This window comes from Panthera uncia, chromosome D1 (assembly GCF_023721935.1).
Source record: "Panthera uncia isolate 11264 chromosome D1, Puncia_PCG_1.0, whole genome shotgun sequence".
NCBI lineage: Eukaryota > Metazoa > Chordata > Mammalia > Carnivora > Felidae > Panthera > Panthera uncia.
The window spans coordinates 55,712,255-55,730,328 of NC_064808.1; the positions used below are offsets into that span (position 1 = coordinate 55,712,255).

Genomic DNA, 18,074 nt, shown 5'->3' on the forward strand with positions numbered 1-18,074 from the left:
CACAAAACTTACTAGATTACTGAGTGGATATTCTAGATGTTTAAGTTCTAGTTGAATGCAGAACTGGTTTTAAAATTTGTAACTGTAATAAATTGAATATTAATTTCAACACAGGTAGCATGAGTATTCCTTGACATGATCAAAACATCATTCATTTATCAAACTTACTGAGTAACTATCATGTATCAGGTGCTATTCTAGATAATGAGGATATAGTTGTAAGCAAAACAAAGTCCTGGCTCTCAAACAAACCTACATTCTGGCAGTAGACAACAGGTAATAAAGAAAAAGATATATAATATGCTAGGTGATAATTGTTATAAAGAAAAATATAATTTAAAACTCAAGTGAGCATGTAGAAAATGTATGCATGTATTGCTTCCTCTCCTTAACAACAAGAAAAAAGACAGAATAGCCTATAACATCATAACTTTCTTGCATCTACCAGAGAGCTAAGGTCTCAGGGCAATCACGTGGCCTGAAACCTAAGGAAAGACAAGCACCTCCAAGGAGAGATGGGACACAGGACTGGCTCACATGTGGCAGAACACGGGAGGAAGGGATGGCAAGTGCTGTACAAGCAATTGGGAAGAAATCAGCTCACCATTTTAATGGCCCACTAAAGGCTAAGTGTGGGCTAGAGTAGAACTTCTGAGAGCTACAGACAGAAGGAGAATTCATGGCTGTTTGTACGCAAAAGACCGGACTCAGGGAATGAGACTGGAGAGAGCTGTCTCCAGGGTGTGGGCCTGGAGGAAGAGAGCGGCTGCCAAGGTCAGAAAGGCAGCCAACCCTCTGCCTGGTGAACAAAGGCCTTAAGTTTCTGAGGAAGGTCAGAAAAACCTGTCGGGCCCAGGGTCCTACATCTGGGGGAGGGAAAAAATTAAAACCCGCTGTTCTGAGATTGAGGCAGGAAACCAACCTGGGCCCACGACCTGAGAGGTCTCCCACTGCTTGCAGGGGACTGGATCGCTAAGAAGGTCCATCCTACAGACACAGGAACCCAGCGTCCTCTTAAGACTGGGATTGGACCCTCCTCTTGGCCCTCAACCACCAGAAGAGCAAGCACTAAGTAACCAGCACAAGCAGTCTCCTGCTGGGTGAGAGGAACACAAGTGTGGAGACAATCCATGTGAAGTGTAGGAGCACGGGGAAGGCTGTGAGCTGAGTACAGAATAGGAACACAGAGAAAAACACTCTGGCCTCCCAGCAAGACCCAACTATATGCTGTCCCAAAGAGATGGACTGGAAATACAAAGCTATAAGGAGGTTGAAAGTAAAAGGATAGAAAGAGACTATGCAATTAGCAAGCATTAAGAAAGCTGTGTATCTATGTTAAAATCAGACAAAACAGCAAGACAAGAAATTTTGTTCAAGGCAGAGGGAGACAAGTCATAATAATAAAAGGATCGACACATCAGGTAGAGATAAAAATTCTAAATGTTTATGTACGTGATAGTAAAACTTCAAAATACATGAAGCAAAACTGACATAATTAAGGAGACAAATAAACAGATCCACAATCTAACGAGATTTTAACATGCTGTTCTCGATAACTGATAAAATGAAGAGACAATAGTACAGAAATGATCTCAGTGATACTACCAACCACCTTAATGTAATTGATATTTATAGAACACTATCCCCCAAAGTGCAGAATACACATTTTTTTTAAGTGCATAGAGAACATGCACCAAGATAGCATATAGGATGGGACACACAACAAGTTTCCATAGATGTCAGAAGAATGAAATCTTGCAGGTTATGTTATCTGACCACAACAGAATTAAATTAGAAATAATAAATATGAGACATCTAGAAGATCTCCATATATTTGGAAATTAAGCATCTCGCTTATCTAAACCAATGGGTAAATAAAGAAATCAAAACAAAAAGTGAAAAAGTTTAACAAAATGAAAATAAAAACACAAATTACAATTTGTAGGATGCAGCAAAAACAGTGCTTAGAGAAGAAGTTTATAGCTTTACATGCTTATATTAAAAAGAAGAAAAAGGTCTAAATCAATGATCTAAAATTACACTATAGAGGGAAACAAAAAAGAGGAGCAAACTAAACTCATGTGAATAGGGCAAAAATCAAGTTATGAGCAGAAATTAATGAAATGGGAAAAGAGATAAGTAGAGAAATCCAGTGAAAGCAGCAGCTGGTTTTTTTTTTAAGTCAAAAAAAGGGATAACTTCTAACTATTTTGGATCAATAAAAGACACAAATGACCAATTTCAAGAATGAGAGGGGACCCATAATACATCTATGGGCCACTGATTTTTGACAAGGGTGAGAAGACCATTCAATGGAGAAAGAATAGTCTTTTCAATAAATGGTGCTGAGGAAACTACATATCCACATACAAAAGAATGAGGTTTGACCCCTATCTCACACCACATCTCAAGATTAACTCAAAATGAATCAAAGACCTGAATTTCAGAGCTAAAATTATAAAACTCTTAGGAAGAAACACTTGAAGAATTTGGCTGTACCAACTGCTTGCCTTAGAAGGAGTGTAAGCAGAGTTCCTTCAAAGTTGCCTACACTTCAGACTTGAGTAGAGCTCAGTTGGTGGGGTTTACAGAAGTCAAACAGAACATGGATATTGGAAAAATATGTTACCATAAAACATGCAGGAGAAACATGTTAAATGTGTCCCATGGACTTTACATCTGCTGTTCCTATAAGCTAGAATATTTCTCACTTCACTCCTCCTCACACTTCACCTCATTAAACTGATAAAGCACCGCTCTCTCAAGAACCTTCCCTGATCCCAAATACTAGGTTAGACTACCCCTGTCATATACTTCATAGCACTTTGAATTTCTTCATAACACTATGCATGCTTATACTGAGACTATTTGTGCTGTATCAGTCTTCCCTATGGGTGACAAGCTCCAAAAGGCAAGCGGCCCAATCTTTCTTTGAGCTGCTGTATACCTAGTATCTAGCATAGAGCCTGGCACGTGGTATTAGATAAATATCTGGGACTGAATGGATGGACTTCTGCCTTGGCCTACACTCTCCACTTCTCCCACCCTGAGAATTCCTGAGCTCACATATCTGTAATGCAGGGAACTCTAAGGCTGGCCTTCAGGCCAGAGCAGATCACATCCCATCCTCCCATCTGTGCCCCTGAAGAAATAGGCAGAGAGCAGAGTCACCTTGTTGTAGGCCAGGCTAAGGTACCTCAGCTCTGGAAAGGGCGGGGCCAGCGTCTGGTTTCTGGCCTTCAGTGACTTCACGGGAAGAATCTTGAATATGGGAGGAAGTGCACATACCTTGGTTTCCTTAGAAGGAAAAAAAGATCTATGTCAAAGTGTCCCAAAGATAAGAAGCTGAATGCTGCCAAGACATTCTAGAGAGGGTTGGCCAAAAGAGGCATCTAGGGTCACAACGGGAGATGTTACCAAGGGCCCAGAGTTCTGGCTTCAAGTTCTCTGAGGTCACATGATGAGCTGATTCTCTGGCCCCCAAAGTTCCAGTTACAAGTTCTATGAGGCCAAATGACAATACAGCAGTGGTGTAGGCTTAGAGGTTTTTTGCCCCTACCTCTCACTTTCTGCCCTTTGGCAGCTTATTCTGAAATGGCCCTTCTCTACAGTTGGGCTAAAATTTCTGCAAATGGCAAAAGGACAGGTGCTTGCATTTTATTTTTTAAAAAAATTTTTAACGTTTATTTATTTTTGAGAAAGAGAGAGAGAGAGACAAAGACAGAGCATAACCAGGGCAGAGGCAGATAGAGAGGGAGACAGAGAATCCGAAGCAGGCTCCAGGCTCTGGGCTGTCAGCACAGAATCCGACACAGGGCTTGAACCCACGGACTGTGAGATCATGACCTGAGCCGAAGTCGGATGCTCAACCGGCTGAGCCACCCAGATACCCCAATATTTTAAAGTAGACTTTTCCTAGTGGGGAGATGGAGAGCAGGAGTAACCTGAGCCTGATGGGCTAGCTCACATCCGACTGTGGAGGCTCTTCATTCCAGGATAAATCAATAGCTAAGTCCTGGAGGACTTCAAGCAGGCCTCCGGGCCTGAATGTGGCCTGTTGCATCTGGGTCACTTGCAGAGTCATGGTTTCTCAGTACAGCCCAGCCTGCCTCAGGATCAACATGTTTCATTAAGCAGAAAATGGAAGTTACTGGGTCAACCATGCCTACAAATCACTCACTGATTCCTTAAGTTGGATGGGACCAAAGGAAATGACAGGGTAGATGCTGGGCTAATAACTGAGTTCAAGTGAACTAGATTCTGTTCTAAGCTCCATTAATCACTGTGTAATCTTGAGCAAGTCACTTAAATTTTACTTTTTCATTCAGTGAACATTAGCAGAGCACCTACTTGGGGTCAAGTGTTTTGTGCCCTCCTAGGCTCTAACTTGTACCGAGTGGGACAGGTAAGTCACGGGTGAGAGCAAAACAAAAACCAGTGATAGGGCTTGGGAATTTCCATTTTCTGGGACCCTCCTAGACCTCACATTATGTGTCTTTTCATTTGGCTGGTCCTCATTTATACCCTTTATAGTAAAACTGTAATCATAAAGATAGGGCTTTCCTGAGTTCTAAGAGTTGTTCTACTAAATTACTGAGCCTGTAAAGGCCGTGGGAACTCCAGAATTTGTAGCCAGTTTGTTATAAGTGTGAATAGCTCACTTGCAGCTAGCATCTGAAGTAAGGGCAGTCCTGTTGGGCACTGTGCCCTTAACTTGTGGGGTCTGTGCTACCTCCAGACAGAATTGTGCTGCACTGTCATTTCTATGACTTACTTTGACTAACAGAATGTGGCAGAAGTGCTACCGTTTGAATTTCAGAGCCCTGCAATTCATCCTCGCTCTCTTGGAACCCGAAGGCCACCATGTTGTAAAGAAGTCCTTAATAAATACTTCATGTAGATGCCAAGCCATACCAGTTGTCCATGAACCCAGGCCCCAGGGAACCAGCCAGCTGCATGAATGAGCCCTGGAAAAACCAGCAGAACCACCTAACCAGCCCAAACATTTGTGAGAATTGCTATTGTTTGAAGTAATTGTTGGGTTGGTTTGTTATATGCCGATTGTTAACTGATATAATTTCTCACCCAGTTTTATCTGTGAGGAGGGAGTGAATGTACTGAGCTGCCTTTCAAGGATGCAGGTTGGCCAAATGTATAGTTGTACTTCTTATTGTAAATGCATCCATCAATATTTAGTGCATCAGTCCTCATGAGCTTGGTTAGTAGTTGTCTAACCCTGAGAGAAAAACAGATTTTCTGTCCAGAAGAAAATCAAGCATCTAAGCCTATGACACCAAGGATTAGACCCCAGATGGTAGTATACTTGGCAAGGATCAGTCTAGCTTTTGGGGGCTCTTATTAGGGAGCCGCCAGGCTTCATCTTGGTGGCAGCCTCATTTCAATGCCAGCTTGCCCACCTGAGGCCCCAACCATTACTACTGAACACATCTGAGAACAGTGAAAGCGAGCTTGTTGGCTGTGTGAGGCCAGGGACTGGACTGTCTAGTCTACCACTATATGTTTCTAGACCAGCACAGTGCCGGGCACACACTAAGTACTCAGTAAGTATCTGTTCACTGAACGGGCTTCTTCAGTGTGATACATATAAATGCCTCTCATGGCTTTATTAGCTTACTTTTGTGTATTAAAATAATGTTCTAACTCAAGGGCACAAATATAAAACAGGCAGTTCTTACCTCATAGGTTGAAAATCCAGGGTAAGATGAGAACACAACCTCTGAAACAAAAGAAAAATAACAGAGGTTGGTGAGAGCACAGATTGCCCCCAGAGAGGCTGGGGTCTGGGTCTCTCATCCACTGTGTACAGCAGGGGTCCCCCCAGAGGGGTTCCCATTGGTTCACATCTCTAATGATAACTGGGAAGAGGAGCTGGCTGTGATACCTGTCAGGTAGTGAGGTGCACTCAGAATAAAATCCAAATTCCTTGGCCAGGCCTCTGAGGTCCTGCCTGATCTGGCTCCTGTCTACTTCTCCAATCTTATCTCCTGCTATCCTGCCCCTCACTCACTATATTTCAGCCATGTTGACCTTCCTTCTGACTTTGCAACATGTGAGAGCTCTTACTGAGCAGGCGGTCAGTATTGATCAGACTGTGTTAGAACAAAGAAATGTATATAAATGATATTCTGTCAAAGGATTTGAAAATATCCTGTTATGTTAGTAGAAACAGAATATATTAAGACAGTGAATCCAGAAGAGATACTAAGAATAACCAGCAGCATGGTAGTAAGGAAGAGGCTGTGGAGTCATTTCATTCTTGGCACCATCAGAATGAGATGAGCCAATAAATATCTGAGTTCAACCATAAATCTAAGCATCTTCTTGGACTGGATCCTGTGCAGACACTACTCACCTCTGCCCTGGCTAACAGGACCTCTTCCACACATTAATGGTATTATATTAATAAAGGTTACCTGAAAACGAAGTAAACGATAATAGGGGTAGAACACCACATGGCCCAAACAACTTCTCCTACGACAAGTGTCTGGAAAGGATTTGGGGATAAGTTTATACAAGAAACAAAGTAGGAGTTAGCAAGAGGATGGGCAATCGTTGCAAGTATGGTTGCTCAAAAGTGATTCCCTGGGGAGACATATCTAGAAAGATGAGCTACAGCACACTCTGCATGAACGTATATCCTCTGCCTATAATCTCCGGTTAGAAAGGTTACTGGATACAAGTTCAAAATTTCTACGTACTAGCAACAAACAGGCAGAAATGTAATATGAAAAAGCAATACCAATGACAATACCATAGAAAAAGACCAAATACATAGGAATAAATCTAACGGAAGATATGCAAGATCTCACCACGGGAGACTACAAAGCATTGATGAGAACAATTTCAAAAGACCTAAAACATGGTGGGATATATTACTTTGATAAATTAAAAAACCCAATATTGTAAAAATATAAATTCACTCCAAATCGGTCTATAGGATCACTACAATTCTAATCAAAATCCCAGCAGGATATTGTGTGGAAACTGGCAAGATGATTCTAAAATTTATATGTAAATTCAAAGGCTTTATAATAGTTACAGCAATTCTGAAGAGCAACAACATAGCTGGAGAACTTCACTATCAGTTCTCAAAACATATTAAAAAGCTATAGCACTTTAGACACATACAGACCCTGCCTTACCATAAAACCTCTCTTACAACTCAGTGGGGAAAAGGATATAGTCTTTTCAGCAAGTGCTGTTGAGTCAATTAGATATCCATCTAAAAAAGTAAACGGACTCTACTTCACATCATATACAAAACTTCTAGACAGATCATAGACCAAAATGTAAAAACTAAAATAATCAAGCTTCCAGAAGAAAATATAGGAAAATATCTTAATGGTTTCAGACAGATAAATTCTTGAAAAGGAAACAAAAAGAACTAACCATTAAAGATTGAACTGAACTTCATTAAAATAAAGAACTTTTATTCATCAAAATTCACCATTAGAAACATGAAAAAGGAGGCTACATACAGACTGGGAAAAGATTTTTCTAATATTTAGGTCTACAAAGAACTTGTATCCAGCATATATAAAGAACTCAAGCAAATCAACAAGAAAAGAAAAATATAACCCAATTTAAATACAGGCAAAGACTTGATTAGGCACTGCCAAAAGAGGATATGGGTCAAAGTGACCCATAAACATATGAAAGGTACGTAAGATCATTAGTCACTTAAGAAATGCAAACTAGGGGTGTCTGGGTGGACATTGAAAACACCAAGAATTAAAACAGAACTTGTTGGGGTACCTGGGTTGCTCAGTCAGTTCCAGCTCATGTCATGATCCCAGGGTCACAGGATCAATCCCCACGTTGGTCTCCATGCTGAGTATGGAGCCTGCTTAAGATTCTCTCTCTCTCTCTCTCTCTCTCTCTGCCCTTTTACCTTGCTCAAGCTCACTCACTGTCTTTAAAAGAAAAATCATTAAATAATGCAAATTAAAGCCACAATAAGAAACTACTACCTACCTACCCCAAATAGGTAGAATTAAAAAGACTGACATTACCAAGTATTTGTGTGGATATGGAGTAACTGGAAGTGAAATTCTCTTACATTAATATGGGGATTAAAACTGGTACAACTGCATTGGAAAAATACTTAGAAGTACTAAATAATGTTAAACATACTTTTGAATTCCATTCCTGGGTATATACTCAACAGACAATGGGTGCTTAAGCCTACCAAAAGATATAAAAGTTATAGTAGCTTTATCCATAATAGCCTCAAACTCAAAATAACCAAAATGTCTATTAATAGTAAAAAGGGTAAATAACTTGGAAAAAATATAAGAAATGAAAAATAGTGAACGACCAATATATGCAACAACATGAATGAATCTGACAGACATAATGTTGAGTGAAATAAATCAGACACAAAGAGCACATGCTGTATAATTCCATATTCATAAATTTCAAATCAAGCCAAACCTATCTTTGGTGACAGAAGTCAAAATGGGATGCTGGAAATGCTCTATATTGTAATATGGGTGGTGGTTAAAAGGAGATATACATGTAAAATTCAAGATCTATACAGTATTTCTATATTTTTACTTTATGTTGGTTACTTCTCAATTTAAAATAAATATTTAAAAAACCCACTGTGGTATTGGCACAGTAATAGATCAATAGAACAGAATATATAATCCAGAAATATACTCATACATTAAAGAGATTTTGGTTTATAAGGTGACATTCCTTTTCTTTTCTGCCTCTAGTGTTGCCATTTGGACATGATTCTTGGCCCTGTGGTAGTGATCTTTAGACCTCAATTGGAATCAACCTACAAAGATAAACAAGCAGGCCAAGGATGGCAGCAAAGAGGATGGAAAGAACCTGAATCTCTTGAGAACATCAATGTACCCCAGAATTAGCCATCTCTGGAAAGCCTAACTTCAGAGTTTCTTGTTATTTGAGATTTTTTAAAATTTTATTTCAGAGAGAGAGAATGCATGTGTGCATGCAAGCAAGCAGGGGAGGGGCAGAGAGAGGGGGAGAGAGAGAATCTTAAGCAGGCTCTGTGCTGATGCAGGGCTTGATCTCACAACCCTGAGATAATGACCTGAGCTGAAATCAAGAGTTGGACGCTTAGCCAACTGAGCCACCCAGGTGCCCCTTGTTATTTGAGATTTTTAAAAATTTACTTTTAATTGGATTTTAAAAATACCTTAATGGAGAATCAGTTAGGAAGCCATTGAAATAATTCATGGGATACCTCCACCTCCCCAGGCCCAGCAGCTTCAGTGCAGCAGCTCCTCAAGGAGTCACAGATTTTCAAAATAAACTGTTGGAAGCTTATTCCCACCATGGGGCTAGAGTCTCTGGAATAAGGGGCACCACTCACCTGTCCGGTCAACATCCTTTTTCATGGGCAGTACAGTATAATCCGGTTGTTCATCTGAGGCCTCAAACATCCACGACTTGGGCTGCAGCATGGATTGGGGCACTTTCTGGGGACTCCCCCTGCCTCTAGCCCAGTCCCCTGACCCGTCTTGGAGCTGAACCTGCTGTAGGTACGGGATCCGGAAAATCCTGTTTTGGTCCAGGCTTAATTTCTTCAGTCTTTAATTAAGGAAAGTGAATACAGAATCACAGCAATAATGATACCTCAGGAGCATTTACCTAGCAACTTTAGGGAAAGAACATGAACTCAGGCTTGGACCCTTACTCCTTGTGTGACCTGGAGCCAGTGACTTACCCTCTCTGGACTCAATATCCCTATCTCTAAAATGGGGATGATAGTTAATAACTTTCAAGGCTCCAGTGAAGTTTAATTAGACAATGTAAATGGCTCTACACAAAGTAGCATGCAGTAAATGGTAACTGACTCCAAAATAAATTTTCCAGGGATCTAAAAATTAACCATTTAAATGCCAGCATTTAAAAAATGATAATAATAAATAAATGCCAGCATTTTCATTATTTAAATAGGTAGAATATAGCAGTTAATTCTTATCTTTCTGATTCTGGTTTTGTTTTTTTGTTTTTTTTTTCTGTCTCCTCTCTCAGGGGTCAGGACTCTATCTCTGGTGATATCTCTTTTTATCCTCCCTTCTCTTTGCCACTTCTAATCTAGTCACTTGATCAGAAATGTCCTACTGATGCCCCACTTTTATGGCTGAGCTAAAGCTCAGAGGGGAGAAATGGATTATCTGTGACCACACAGCAGAGGTAAGTAGTGGAACTGGGATTTCAACTCAGGCCTTTTGGATTCCAAAGCAGCACTCAGGGTGTGGGCCAGGTTGGCAGTGGTAGGGGGTCCTTCAGAGAGAGGAGTGTGGCTTTACCTTCTGAGCCCAGCCAGGCTGGCAAAGCAATTGGGGCTGGAGAGCTTGTTGTCATCCAGCATCAGTGTCTCCAGCACTGGGAACCTCAGGATGTACCTCTTGTTCGTCAGTGACGTTACAGATGCCTCCCTGTAAGTGCAAGGATCCTGGGTAATGAGCAAGGGCAGGGAACAAACTCCACCATCCCCAAGAAGTGGGAATGGGAATAGGAATGGAGATGGAGAACAGGAAATCAATCAAGAGATATAACCACCTTGGGAACCCTCTTTAGTGTCCCACAGAGGTCCCTGTAGAGAGGGACTGGAAGGTGTAATTCCCTCCCCAACTGACCCCTTCCCCAAATCCTACTCACACATACAGTCTTCTGTATGGAGAAAGGTTGCACACATCCACAGATGGACTCAGTGAGACCCGACTGGGGCAGGATGGGGTGCACTAGTAATGCTCATGGAAAATACCAGAGTGAATAAGGCATGCCCAAGTTGGGGGGAAACATTCTGAAGAAAGAATACTGCACAAATTTGGGTCAGGTCAGACTCCTGGGTATGCTGTGTCACCCTAAGGATTGGTAACTATGGGATCACCAGAAGACAAACCCCTTGGCATGGACCACAGCTTTGGTCCATGTGGGGTAAGGTAGGCTGGCTGCAGTGAGGCTCTCTTCTAAAGCACTTAATAAAAAGCACATATCAGTAAGGAGTTGAGAAGTCTCTTTTTAAATTCAAACTCTCTGAGGAGACCCAGAAACACCTGAGAGTGGAATTTAATGGGCTGAGATCCTGAATCACACAGGCAGGGCAGGAAGTCAGGGCATTTTAGGTACTACCATTAATGTGGCCTCATTTGTGCCTCTAGATGGATAAGACCTATGTAATTCTTTTTTATTTTTTTCCAACTTAAAAAAAAGATTTTATATTTTTAGGTAATCTCTACACCCAATGTGGGGTTCAAACCTATAACCCCAAGATCAAGAGTTCCATGCTCTACCAACTGAACCAACCAGGTGCCCCTTTTTAAGTACACAAACACAGATGACTCAAATCATGTTTTCAGTTCTCCCTCCAACTTGTTTCTCTCCATATACCCAAATTAAACACTCAATACACTCAACAAAGGATGAAAGAAGCCTTTAGTTCATGGTATTTGAAGGTCACAGGCGATTCTTTTCTTCTCCTGAAAAGACCAACTTTCATGCACTAAATTTTTAATCTCTACCTGAGAGCAATTATAGGAGGGTGCACAGCAGCTCTGTTGATTTATAATTAATTGGCCAACCTTTTTCACTCCAGTGAGATGTGAAACAGCTAAAAAATAAGCCTTTGAAAAATTCCTCTTAAATTCCATAATGAAGGAGGTAGCTCTGTCCTGTCTTTTGTGACAAGTTATCGTGTTTTGCCTTTTAAAAGCTGTACCCTAATTATAACATAGAAAAGCCTAATTTTGTCTCTAATACTGATGTCTTAAAATAGGGGGGCAGTCAGTAGGTGGGTAAGGAGGACAAGAAGCGAGGCTGCAGAGGAAAGTGTCAGGCTCTCCAATGGAGTCCTTCTCATGGCAGTTTTGGTAGAAGAGCTCTTTGAAGTGGCAGGAGTCTATCAGTATGGAGAAGCTGAAGTTCCCAGCTGTTCAGAGTGGTGCTATTTTTATTATACCTTCTCTTGCCAAAAGGAATTTAATACCATTTAAAATACAACAGATTTGACTTAATTTTTTTAGAAGCTAAGAGTATGCCCCAGTGATTGGATTCAGGAATGGGAATTTGTGTGCCATATTAAGGAAGCATGGGAATGGGGACCAGCAGCCCTAGGCTGTGGCTCTGGTGGTGCTGCTGCTGCTTTGCTTGCTGGGTGACTTCTACCTGGTGTCCAGCATATCTGGTCCTGGTCAGTTCCCCTATCTACATGATGAAAGAGGATTTCTTTTACTTTACATTGTAAGACTTCTGATTAAGCCAAAAATATTGCAGAACAGACTGGACTAAGAGCTGCAGTAAAACAGATGAAATTTAGCAAGTTGTAATGCCCATTAAAATGTCAGATCAGCTCCTGTGATACAGAAAACCCACAGTGCAACCCAGGATGAGAGACATGGCTTCACAACTCGCTTGTGTAAAAGAGGACTTATGATGTGGCTGCTAAAGATCTGGTGTTCTTTTAGGCATTTTTAGGAAAACAGTGCTTAGAAAAAAGGAGGTAACCATCCCCTCTGCCCCGTGCTGGTCAAGCCTGAGAGAGATGACACGTATGGTCCAAGGGGGAAAAGGAACAGGCTTAATGGGAGAGCCAAAGTCTCAGATGTCAATCAAAACATGTAATAGGACAGGCTAATGATACAAGTAGGTCAGATATCCCCCTAACTCACCCAGACAGAGATAAAGTGTGATCTATCCAGAAATGGAGACACAAATAGTCCAAAATAAATGAGGTATATGGTGAAATGGAAAAAAGTCAAGAGAAAGGAGGATGGAGAAGCAGAGTCAGGTCATGAAAAGCCTTGTGATCAATGTTAATGGAGTTTATCTTTAGAACACTGGGAAGCTGCTGAAGGACTTCAAGTAGAGCAGTGATCGAATCAGATGTGCATTTTAGGAACATCCCTCTGGCTGATGGTAAGGTGGGTGTGTTGGGAGGTGATCAAGAGAAAGAAACATTTGACAGATCCTTAGCTGTATCCCAAGTAGCATGGGCTGTGCTGATTTGCTGCAGTGAGACTGAACAGGAGGACAACAGAAATGGCCAAGTTTGAGAAACATTTAGAAAGTACAATTCACAGCATCTGGAGACTGAGTGGATGTGAGGGAGGGAAGAACTCAGGCTGATGCCCACGTTTCTCACTCAGACAACTGCACTGCTGATGGAGAGCAGTGCCCATCACTGAGGCCAGGGACACGGGAGGAGATCTTGGCATGGGCATATGCATGATGACTTTGATATAATAAGTAAAAGACATGGGCTCATAGCTCAGAAGATGGATGTGAAGTAGAGAAATAAAGAAGACTTGGAAGGGATGAAACTATCAAGATTATAAAGATTAATAAAAACAGTGGGTTGAGAGTAGAAAACTGGGGACGATCAACATTTAAGAGGCTGGCAGAAGAAGAGGAATCCAAAGAGCATTTTGAGTGTGGGAAGACAAATGGGAAGAAAATAACAGTAATACTTGTTTGGAGCCTCATAGCTTTCAAAGCACAATTATTTCAATTGATATCCTGATGTAAGTAGGAGTGCATTTATTTTACCCATCTTATAAAGAAATAGAAGGACATAGTGGTGGAGACTTGCCTTACTGTATGCAACAAGGCTTCCCACTGAAAACAACTAAAATGATGAATAAAACATAAAAAGATTCATTTATTTTTTTTTAATTTTTAAATGTTTGTTTATTCTTTAAGAGAGAGAGAAAGAGATAGACAAAGACAGCATGAAGGGGGAAGGGCAGAGAGAGAGGGAGACATAGAATCTGAAGCAGGCTCCAAACAGGCTCCAGGCACAGAGCCCGATGCGGGGCTCGAACTCATAAACTGTAAGATCATGACCTAAGCCAAAGTTGGTTGCTTAACCTCCTGAGCCACCCAGGCGCCCCAAAAGATTCATCATTTAAAAACACATAAGAGATGTGAAGACAGTAAAGTAGTAGTACCAAAATATAAAAGTCGAGACAGAAACCAAGCACAAGAAGCCATGTTTGCCTTGAGGACACTTGCTGATCTTGTCGAAACAGAAGGTGGGGCATGTAATTGGAGACCCCCTACACGAATGTAGGATCCTAAAGAGATATATCCTCAGGAGAGAGGGAACTAGCACTAAACCCATGCCCCTCATCCCACAGCTAGAAGAAAACTGCCTTGGGGTGAAAAGAAAGGAAGGGGGAGGGCAGACTGGTCCTCTTGCAAAATTACAGCCCAAATTTGTATCATCAGAGTGGTTCAGAGAATATCCAGCTAGTTTAGTTTAGTTTAAAATGGTTTCATACTGAGTGTTCCTAGGCATCTGGCCAAAATAAATGGAAAGGTTTATGGTATCACAGACTAACTCATGTAGGCCAACTATCCCTTGAGTATGAACTAGAAAATCCAGACAAAATATATATATTAAAAACAATTGGGATGTCTGGCTGGCTCAGTTAGTAGAGCATGTGACTCTTGATCTCAGGGTTGTGAGTTCAAGCCCCATGTTGAACATGGAGCCTACTTAAAAAAAACAAAATAAATTTCTTTAAGGCATGTGGGAACTAACAACCTGTGAAAATTTAGGGGGCTGGGATTTGGAAAAAGAAGGAAACTCAAAGGGGATCTTGTAAAATTTGGGGTCTCTTTTTCCCTAGGGCTATCTGCTGACTCCAGAAGTGGCAGAGAGGTTGAGATGCTGAGCAGAGATTCTAACAACTATGCTAGTCTAGAGGCCAAAAATTAGATTCCAGGGTATGCCACAGAAGGGAAGCCCTGATAAACTGCCCCTACCTTAAATTAGGACATTGAAGGACTAAATCCTAGGAGGAAGTGTGAACTAGAAACAGTGTGGTCCTTGCAGAGACTGAAGACTAGCTTCAAATAATTAAGCATGAATTATATATATAAAAAAAGTCTAGAGTTGGTAAGAAAAAAATTATTTGAGTTGCCCAGACGTCATGGCGTCTCATAGTTTCCTGATTATTTACCTTTAAATTAAAACTAATTAGACTTAAATAAAAGTAAAAATTCAGTTTTTCAGTCACAATGATCACATTTCAAGTGCTCAACATGACTAGTGGCTACCATATTGAACAATGCAGATATAGAACACTGTCAACACTGCAGAAAATTCTGACCGTCCTAAACTAGGCCTTTCAAGGATTACCAGACAATATCTGCAAATTGGTGCTAATATCTGGGGATATGAAAGGCATGGTGGTCTATCATTCAAAGTAGGGGATTACAAAGGTCAGGTGGAAGAATGGAAATTTAGCCTGTGAATGAACCCAGTGAAGTCATCAACTTACATCGTGGTTATCTCCCCAGTTCCTGAATATATAGTTATTTTTTGAATGTATAATTAGAATAGACATACTAAGCAACCAACAGAATAACCACATTTGTTTACTGACCAACAAAGTGAGAGCTATTATACAAGGCAGGGACAGATTGAAGCCTGAGGAATTTTGCTTCTAGAACAGTAAACCTAAAGTTATTCCCCATCCCTGAGGTAACTACAGAGATTACTGTCATCACTAAAGACAAGAAAGGTAAAAGGATACTGAGTCTTATGATATTCCTGTTAAACTTGTTTGTCTTGTGTAGAAGACAGGTCTTGAAAAATGACTATAGCTTACTGCAGGCTTAATCAAGTGGTGACTCCAATTTTAGCTGCTGTTCCACATGTGGACTCTTCTTACTGTAGCACATCAACACAGCCCCTGGTGCTTGGGATTTAGCTAAGGACCTATCAAATATTGCCTTCTCCTTACCAAACAACAAGAACTACCAGAAACAGTCTGCTTTTGTCTGACTGGGATAACAGTACATCTTTGTCCTCTTCTCCCAGGGCAACATCAACTCTTTATGTTTACCATAATCTATTACATCTACCACCAATCTATTTTGGTATTCCACAAAACATCATGTTGATTGGACCTGATGGGCAGTAAGTTGCAAATACTCTAGATGATTTAGTAAGATTCATGTGTGTCAAAGGATGGAGGGAACCCCCACCACCAATTCAAGGAACTACTACCTTCATTAATTTTCTTGTTGTCCAGGTATCTGGAACATGTTGGGATATACCTCCAACGTGAAAGACATAATCCTTCACCTTGCACCACCTGTTACTTATGAAAAAGGCACAAAGCTTTGTTGACCTTTTTGGACTTTGGAAGCAATGCATAAAACATCTGTGCCAATCTAACCCTTACTGAGTATCCCATGAGGATGCCAGTTTTGTGTGAGGCTCAGAGCAAAACAAGGCTCTGCAACAGGTCCAACTGCATGAATTGTTTTCTGGACATTAGGTCCTTGGCCAAAGGCATTGGGCAATATGACTCGATAGGTCCAACTATGCTCTAAGTGTCTAAGGCAAAAAGGTGTGCTATACAGTACAGGGTTACATCCTGGTTTTCAAGGACAGTTTGAGTTTTCACCTGTTATCACAAAATAATTAATAGTGTTCCTTTTCCCTCTCAAATATATCCTGGTTTGGATGAGAAGTTACGTGGCCTATGAATGGAGCCTTTTATAGGTGTCAATTGCAGAATCATTTTTGAGCAAAGTTATGCCGATTCTGTGAACAACTATTTTCCTTTTGAAAAACAGTTTCTGCCTTACTGCCCCATGTTGGTAAAGACTGAACACCTGGTCACAGGAACACTGAGTGGCCATGTGACCTCAGTGGCTCATCATGAACTGAATGTGTCACAGAATTCCCTCATCAAGTGAAGTAATATGTGAGATCTGGCTCAAGCAAGTCTGGAAAAATTGCGTGAATGAATATGGCTTTGGTTCCAATGATGCCTACTCCTGCTGTACTATTACCTCTCCATCAACCCACAACTAAGAGTCTATGAGCAGTTAATGTAGGAGAGAGCCCCCAGCTGGGTTTACAAATGATTGTGCATGACATTCTGACACTAAAGAAAGACTACTGCAGTATTACAACTTTACAGGAGGGTGTCTCTGAAAGACAGGGGAAGAGGAACCCTCCCAAAAGGTAAAACTTACGGCAATATATCTATTTGCTTGGTTTATGCTGATTCATGGGCAGTGGCTGATGGTTTAGCTGAATAGTCAAAGCTTGGAAAAAATACTGTGAAACTGCTGACAGAGAGGTCTAAGGGGCAATTATGTGAACGGACCTCTCAGAATGGACAGAGAGTTCAAGGATTATTTGCATCCCATGTGAATGTTTCCCAAAGATGATCCACTCAGAGGAGACTCAATGATCAAGTGGACAAGATGACCCATTTCACAAAGTCAGTTGGGTCTCTCTCCTTGGATACCCTAGTACTTGCAAAATGCCCTTAGCACAGGCATGGAGGCTACACACATCCCCTCACCAAAGCAGATCTGGTCATCATCCCTGCTGAGTACCTAAAATGCCGACAGCAGAAGCCAATGTTAAGCCCCTAACATGGCACCATTTCTGAAAGAATTAGCCAGCCATCTAGTGGGAAGATGACTGTGGGCACCTTCCTTCATAAAAGGAGCAGTAATTTGTTTTGTTTACTGGAATAAATACGTACTTTGGACATGGATTTGCATTCCCTGACCACAATATTCTTCCAGCATCACCATCTGGAGAATTACAGAATGTCTTATTCATTATCCTGGTGCCTCACATACAATTGCTTCTAACCATGGAACACATTTGATAGCAAATGAGTACAATAATGAGCTTGTAAACATGTAATTCACTTTTTTACCATGTATCTCATGATGTAGAAGTAGCTGATCTAAAAGGTAAAATAGGTTTGTTTTTTTTAACAACTCATTGATCGCACCAGCTAGGAGACCACCCCCTGTGAAGTGGGCACTCTTACAGGAAGGGGTATCATATAAACCAGCAACCAATAATGATGCTATTTTTTTTTCATAACTAGAACATAGGATCTAGCAATTAATGGAAGGAAATGAGAACAGATCCTCTTACAGTTATCCACTTCCAGAATTGTTGCCTCCATTCCTGCAAGTAGAATCTTAGTTGCCTAGGGAGGAATGCTTTTACAGGGACACAAAGAACAGTTTCTCTTAACTAAAAGCTGAGATTGCTGAGGGCCACTTGGGTTCCTCATTCCACT

At 41.0% G+C, this 18,074-nt stretch overlaps 1 protein-coding gene and 1 long non-coding RNA gene across 2 annotated transcripts in view; one reads left to right on the plus strand and one right to left on the minus strand.

Annotated features, from left to right (window-relative positions):
- The window catches only part of XRRA1 (X-ray radiation resistance associated 1), a 62,313-nt gene that overhangs the window by 16,323 nt on the left and 27,916 nt on the right, over positions 1–18,074 (minus strand). The window contains exons 9-12 of the mRNA XM_049652222.1: positions 10,311–10,439; positions 9,368–9,585; positions 5,697–5,737; positions 3,172–3,297 (exon numbers count right to left, since the gene is read on the minus strand). Coding sequence (XP_049508179.1) covers positions 3,172–3,297; positions 5,697–5,737; positions 9,368–9,585; positions 10,311–10,439 — 514 coding nt within the window. The remainder of the gene's footprint in view (positions 1–3,171; positions 3,298–5,696; positions 5,738–9,367; positions 9,586–10,310; positions 10,440–18,074) is intronic.
- LOC125937572 (uncharacterized) lies at positions 3,278–5,016 on the plus strand. The gene is made up of 3 exons (XR_007462434.1): positions 3,278–3,646; positions 4,329–4,405; positions 4,820–5,016. It is a non-coding gene; the product is annotated as an uncharacterized LOC125937572 (long non-coding RNA).